General features: G+C 37.8%; 1 protein-coding gene across 1 annotated transcript; it reads right to left on the bottom strand.

The window, feature by feature from the left end:
* Positions 1 to 708: 708 nt before the first annotated feature.
* N7479_004507 (uncharacterized protein) lies at positions 709 to 1,594 on the bottom strand (the record flags this gene model as incomplete). Its single annotated transcript, XM_057252204.1, has 5 exons — positions 709 to 830; positions 893 to 980; positions 1,030 to 1,101; positions 1,185 to 1,304; positions 1,502 to 1,594. The coding sequence occupies 5 exons, from the start codon at positions 1,592 to 1,594 to the stop codon at positions 709 to 711; spliced, it is 495 nt and encodes a 164-aa protein (XP_057111529.1).
* Between the last annotated feature and the right edge of the window lie 6,046 nt (positions 1,595 to 7,640).

The raw sequence follows: 7,640 nt of genomic DNA, 5'->3' as shown, positions 1-7,640 counted from the left end.
AAGTTAACTAGTTATAAACTAGTAAAATAGATCTAACTAACAATCTTACCCTTTAGTATTTTATACTAGGATTCAAAATAGATACCAGGCAGAATATAGTGATGATATCCTAGAGATCCCGCGTAAGCGGGATCAGACAGTAAGTAACTACTATTATACTAGTCTATAATTAGTCTCTAACTAGTTCTCTTAGATCTATCTTACTCGTATACGTACTATTGCGAAGGAGTAAGGTAGTAAGGTACCTTGTGAACCTTGCAAAGATACGAACGATCGAATAGGTTGCTGCTAAGAGCAGAATCGCGATCGTTGCGATAACTTTGAGTATTTTAAGCCGATTAATCCTCGTACTTTTTATATATAAGGAACACAAACCAGTGAACCCGTTAAAGAGATAAGAACTAAGGCAGTAACTGAGGCAATAACCGAGGAAATAACTGAGGAAACAACTGAGGAAGAAACAAGTGAGGAAATAGAGGGTAAGGAGCTATAAAGTGTTGCTTTAAACTAGTTCTATACTAGTTATCACAGGCTAAATATACGGGTTAAAGTGTGTTTGATAGTGTTTGTGAATTAGTTCAGAACTATTTCTAGTGTTATTTTAGAGTCTTATAGACTTTTTATTGTGATAAAGTAGTATTTATTTCGTTAGGCTTATAAATTAGGGCGAGAACTAGTTTAAGACTAGTTACTAGAGGGCGTTTTTAACTACTCCGCAGTGTCACTATCTCCACTATAACTACTGCCTTCCTCAATATCTTCCTCAGGTTTATTATCAGAAAAATACTCAAAGTAATCACACTTATACTGACGAGTATAAGTACAGCAAGCTAAGTTAATAATGAATTAGTTATAAACTAGTTTAAGTAGGTCAAAACTAAGGGAAACTTACCTTTCGAAGCGGAATCAGCTTTGTATAATATATAGGCACCAGTATAACCTATCTCACGGAGTTTCACACGCATTTCGGTTGTATTCACCTATTTGAGGTTAGGAACTAGTTTAGGACTAGTTTTGATAGATACTTACTTCACTATTTCGCTTTAAGGGAAGGATAGGTCGGTGTTCAGTTTCCCCAGTATAAATTTGCTCAAACCGAATCTGTATAACCTTATAGAAGTTGTCTGAATTAGTTAGTAATTAGTTTAGACAAAAATATAAAGCTCACCGCACTTACTATTTACCTCCCGAAGTAAAGCCAGTGAGGGGGAACCACCAGCACTCCGCGCTATAGTATCAGTACCAGTAACTATATACTTCTTATTGATATAGTGTTTAAGCTTATTCGTGTCACCGAAGGTAGTCTAATAGAAACTAGAATTAGTTCTGAACTAGTTCAGAAGGCCCTATATCTCTCAGATAGAACTCACAGGGTGCAAACAACCCGGGTAACGGCACTACCTCTCACTAGGATAGACAACCCATTCGTTACTAGCCTATAGCTATATCAATTAGTGATTTGATCGCAGAGAACTAGTCCAGAACTAGTTAAGCCACTCACATTACGTATTATATCAGTCCACGCGCCCTTAGCAGTCCTCTTAGACTGTGTAAGGTACCACTTATAAGCAGGCTGCCTACAAGGGAAATTCATCAGTTTTTAACCCCTTTTTATCTAATTCTATCAAGAGGTATCACTTATATAAGATCTGAGCGTAGATATATTGAAAACCAGGCAGAAATGAGGCGGTGTCAATATATAAACTGGGTATGAACTAGTAAAGGAAGCGGTGAGGGTAATGTTTTGAAAGGGTATTAAAAATCCAGAGCTCAGTTCACCAGGCGTCATATAACAAACAAAGTCACGTGACATTATTAGTCATCTGGTGAACTGAGCTCTCAGGTCATCGATGAACCGAGCTGTAGTCACAATATACACTCTCAGTACGAGAGGTAGCTATCTTATCTAAATAGAGGTATTTCGCAGTGTAAATATAAAGAAAGTACTTAGGGTAGTTATCTAGCTATTCACTCTAGATATACTCGATTAAAGGCTAGAAGATCGGATCAGAATACCGCTCTTTAAAGTATACCTACTAGCGCTTATATTCTTTAACAGTAATAGTATAAACGACCCGATTCCAGCGCTTTAATATTTTCTTCTAGCCTTCCTCGACTTTCTTACGGTCTTCTCGGAGCTGTATAGCAGTACGACGTTAGGATTGAGAGGATATAAGGGTATTACGTTGTACCTAGGTAAGCTGATTAGCGAGAAGTAGATAGGTATATTTTATAATATTTATATTAATATACTAAATATATCTTATATACTTAGTATTCGGAAGGACAGTCTTAATAGTATTTATTAATACTTTCTCTTTATCAGTTAGAATCGTACACACAGGATTAAGACTAAGGGACTTATAGACTTCTATAAGGTACTTAAGTATAACTTCGTATAAATTATCCTTCTTATCTCGTATAAATACAAAGGTAAGGTAAAAGGTTTAGCCTATTGCTGCGAAGCCGACGATATTAAATAAGGGTAAACAATATCGATTTATTTTATAGGTATAGTCTATCGAAATAACCTAAGGGTTTATTTTAAGTATCTTAACGCTTATCTTATATATATAGAATAAAGCAGTGATATAGTTTTTATTATCGAGCTTATACTTAAATATCTAGGAACTATCCTTCGGTAGTTCTTTAAGCAGCGCCTAAAGCGGTGTATAACCAGTAAGAAACCTTATATTTAACTTTATCTAGGTATTGTAGATATCACGAGAGATAAGGGAGCTTTTAGGGTCAGCCTTATATATTTCAGTAAGGATTTAACGGGTTATATATCCTTATTTAAGTGTATTCTCTACCTTATCCTTCTTCCGAGAAAGTTCGAGAGCCCGCTAAGTAGTATAGGTTAATATTAGCGAGGGGGGATAATTATATATAGGATTCTTAACAGTAAGATACTAAATATTAGTTTAAAGATTAAGCCTAAGGGTAACAGAAAAGGGGTATTCGCACGCAATAGTTATAGTATTCTATCGCTTTTTAGGAGAGCGATCCTATATTACCTTCCGGCCACGGTTATAAATAATACGAATTATCTTTTTAACCCTATATTTTATAAATTTCGACCGATAGCTTATTACTGTATAGCTAGCTATACAGTCCGGCGAAGGTATTAAGAATATCTATCCCTTCCTCTAGTATACTATACGTCCGATTACTCGGTGGAAGCGGGAACGTAAAGCTTAGGATCGGCTCGGCGGGAGGGGACTCGGTACTTAGTAGTATAGTGCTAGGTAGAGTCTCGCTGATTGGTGCAGTGCCTAGTGGAGACTCGGGGATAATCTCTAGCTCGGATTCCGAGTCGGAAATTAGGTAATCGAGGCCTAAAGAGGCTATAGTAATAATACTTTTTAATAAATTAATAACAGATTTAATAGATTTGAAGCTGTTGATAATAAAGAGATTGATAGAGTCTAATAGGTGTAAACTGGAATTGGAGTATTGATTTGTTTGATCTAATCTATATAACAAAAGTGACTTGATTTTGTATAGGGTTTATATACAAATTGTAGGTACCTTCTGTCTACTACTATTGTGGAAGGAGTGTACCAGGTAGGCGGTGTATAAGATTAGAAAGCGGTGTAGAGAGCGGTAAGCTATACCCTGAAATTTCAGGTAAGGGGGGGGGTCCTATTAGCTAAAGGGGGGTCCTATTAGCCAAGGGGGGGGTCGTATTAGCCATAGGGGGGGGGTCCCTGTATCAATCCCCTATATTGATACAATCACTCTTTAGATAAAAGATTAAGTCTCTAAAGCTCTGATTAAGTACACTAAATAACAGCGTTTACTAAGACAGAGATTGTCTACCTTTTTCCGCTACAATAGTAGAACAGAATTCTTTATTTTTAAGAAATAGGGTAAAAGTGAAGGTATAGTTATAGAGATTTCTCCGCTGTACACTCCCTAGGTAAATAGAAGATTAGAGAGAATAGGTGGTATAATCAATAAGATATAAAGGACAATAGGTCTAGACGCTAAGCTTCCGGATAAACTATAGCCTCTCCGAGTAGAAACAGCAGCCTATATCTATAATAGATTAGTGAATCTATACACTGGACTGATTCCGATTACTGAGTTTCGGAAGGGATAGGATCCACTTTACGATATAATAGAGCCTATTGATCTCTCTTTTCTTCGCGCTTAGGGTAAAACAGCTTTTATATATATTCTAGAGGAAAGACAAATTAAATCCTAGAAATCGGAACTATAAGTAACTAAGTGCTACCTTATCGGTTACGAAGGAGACACTAGCTATATCTACTAGGTAGAGGACCTAGAGATAAATAGGATTTATCGATCGAGAGATATTACTTTTCCTTTTACAGATTATAGAGATAATAATCTAAAGGGGGATACTCCGAGAATAAAACCGAAACCTAAGGATCTAGATTCCGATAATTAGGGTGTAGAAGCTATAGTTTTTAATACTTTTAAAGAAAAGAAGCGTTATCCTTTTAGGATACTATAACCCCGACCTAGGATATAGGAGATTAAAACTGATTCCGACTTAGAAGAGGAAGTAATCTAGAAGAAGCTCCCGGAATAGACTTCGATCGGTCCGGATACTCTAGGAACAGTATAGACCCTTAACCCGACTCTATAGGTTCCGAAAAGGCACTTCACTATTTAGACTAGTTCTCCTTTAAGATAACTAATTTTCTAGCCTTATTAGTTAAATATCGAGGTAGTTATTCTAAAGAGACCGGTCCTAAATAGCTAACTAACTAGATCTTAGATAGCTAGTTCTCTTAAAGAATTAACTAAAGATCTTAGAGAGAGAGTTAAAGTAAATAGGAAGCTTTATAAATAAGTTTATAGACCGAATCCGGTAAATCCTCCGGAGATATATCTATAATATAAATAATCGAAAATCAATCCTTTACCGAAAATTCTACCTTAGCCTAGGAAAAGATAACAGGAGATATAGGTTCTTTCTCTAATTCTTAAGGACCCTCCTAATATCCTAATCCCTTCTATTGAACGGTTAGAGATACCTGATTTTAAAATTATTAGGGTTTCTAAGACCCTATAACTATACCTTTTAAGGGATAGTCTTTCTCTTTTATTAAGGATAAATTAAAAGTGGAGTATTTCTTTACCCTAACCTAAGGGAGACTAACAGATTCTTTAGTAAGAAAAGTGTTGAGGGCGGTCACATGCATGTGACAGCCCCACTCTCCTAGCTGTAGTTATCCTCTCATTTTTCTAGATAGTTTCTTTTCTTCTCTTCTCTCTTAACGCGAATAAGAGTTTTCCAGTTACACCTACATCTTCATTGTAGACACTGCTACTCTTCTCAGGTTATGAGCCTCGTGCTTTCGAGTCATTTTTTACTTAACAGTACGGACTCGAAACCCTGGTTTTCCTACCATTGGTGTACCGCGTCACACCACCCCACTGTGGAACCTCTGTGGTCTCGTTTTTCGACCCACAAAAACAGAGTTTTCATCTCTTGATTGGACAAGATTAACACCTTGTTCTTTACAAGGTTAGGAACTAACCTATTGAAGGTGAACCCTACCCTGTTTCTTTTTCTGCTGTCTCTTTCTGTCGCGTCTCGACAAGAAAGACATCACGATACTCAATACTTCCGGAAAATTCGGACCATCGAATCACCTTTTTTTTCCTCCATATAACCCTGTGCAGCAAGGACAATAGAGGCTTCATACAACATCGAGGACTTTGTCCTCAATACAAATAAGATTGATATCTCGGCGGCAGTCCCCAAGTTGAAGGGACAGTCGAACTTTAGAGATTGGGAAACTGCTCTCTATTTAGCTCTTACAGCTAACAATCGTTATTACACACACATAATCTCTCGGGGTATTCCAGTCCCAGAGGCCCCTGTGTATCAGGATAACTCTTCCGAAGTTGTCCGTGAGATTCTCATTGAAGAAGCTAAAGAACTCGCCGGCGATAAGACTACTACGGTAACTATTTCTGCTGCCGATGTTCGTGCTCGAGTGAAGGAGATTGTCGAATCCAATATCGCACTCCGGAAAGAATATAACTCCAAATGTACGAATTGGGAGTTATACAATTCACGAGCCAGTATAATACTTAGGAGCACTCTTAGTCCTGAACCCTTTACCCATATCTCTCAACTTACGGATATTCGAGAGACTTTCAAGAAGCTTCGATCAATATACGCAGCTTTATCACACCAATATTCATTTGCTCGCTATATCAAGTGGACTGATCTACGCTTCAAGAGCGGAACTGCCACTGAATTTGTACGTAAGTTTTAGGAGACACTACGTGATCTTACTGCAGTCAATAGTAAAATAAACGCAGTGTATATATTATACCAGTTCAAGAAAGCTATTAACGAAAATTCGAAATATCACGCCTTCCTTCAGAACCTCAGAGTGGATAAGAAGGATGCCAATCTTATGGATCAAGTCTACGCCGAGTTTCTCGAAGTCGATATTCATAATCGGACTGTGAATCCTTCCTACAATACCTCTGCGAATTCGACAATATCACATTCTGTATCTTTATATAACAAGAAGAAGGATTCGAAGAAGAATAACAAGCAGTCCAACAATTCGAATCAGAGCAATAGTAAGGACAAATCCTCGAAAAAGAAGACCGACTTCGTGAGAGAGGAAAATGTTATACTTTGCAAATATCATAGGACACTAGGAAATCACTACTCCAATAGATGTCCTTTGCTCAAAAACAATTCGGCTAATACGACCTCGATTTAACAGCCTTATCAGCATTTTCAACAGGTTGCTGTTCCACAGCCTAGACAAATCATTGGATAGGTCGACAGTCAAGGTCGAATTCTATTATTGCCACAGCAACAGCAACAACAACCTCGACAGGGTGCGAATGCAGTCTTTGCACCGGTATCTTTTACATCTACACCACAGCAAGGTCCTCCCTCTGGAGACCCTCTGGCTAGATACAATTCGCTCTTCACAAATACGCTCTTCCAGGCGAATACTGCTGCTATCCGGGATTGTCATTCGCTGTCTCAACAGGGCCAGCTAGCTAATAATAACAATAACACTACACGCTGGATGATTGATTCAGGTACTAGTACGTATATAACACCTCACAGATCTGTCTTTGTCAACTTTAGACAGTGTGTCTTGCCGGTATCCACTGCTACTGGAGATATTTTTTACACCGAAGGATATAGAGACGTTATTCTACGTCTGCTCAATAAAGATTCTACAGAGCAGCTAGCTTCGCCATTGATTCTTCACAAAGTATAGCTTGCTCTAGATCTTCGATCCAGTTTACTCTCTATATCAGCACTTAACAAGACAGACATTGGAACGTGGACAAAGAACGGTATGATGACATTTAAACACCAGGACTTGTATAGTCCAGAATCTACCATCGGTTTTGCTACTTGTGAAGGAGAACATTACTGGCTAAATTGTGCTGGTATCAGCAAGATCGATTAGATACTTGATTGTAACCTGGTTACTGGCTCTCCTAATACAGCTCTTTTATTTGCAATTACACCGATCTCAATTGATCTAGCACATCGCCGTGCTTATCATGCTGGAGAAGATCGTATACGAAAGATAGAAATTTTTGCTGAAGGTGTTAAATTGAAAAAGGGAGTAGGTATTCCCTTTCCTTGTATTCCTTGCATTAAAGGTAAG

This window comes from Penicillium vulpinum (genome assembly GCF_028829585.1).
Source record: "Penicillium vulpinum strain IBT 29486 chromosome Unknown utg000002l_segment0_segment0, whole genome shotgun sequence".
NCBI classification, from domain to species: Eukaryota; Fungi; Ascomycota; class Eurotiomycetes; order Eurotiales; family Aspergillaceae; genus Penicillium; species Penicillium vulpinum.
This window is presented reverse-complemented; position numbering and strand designations above follow the sequence as displayed.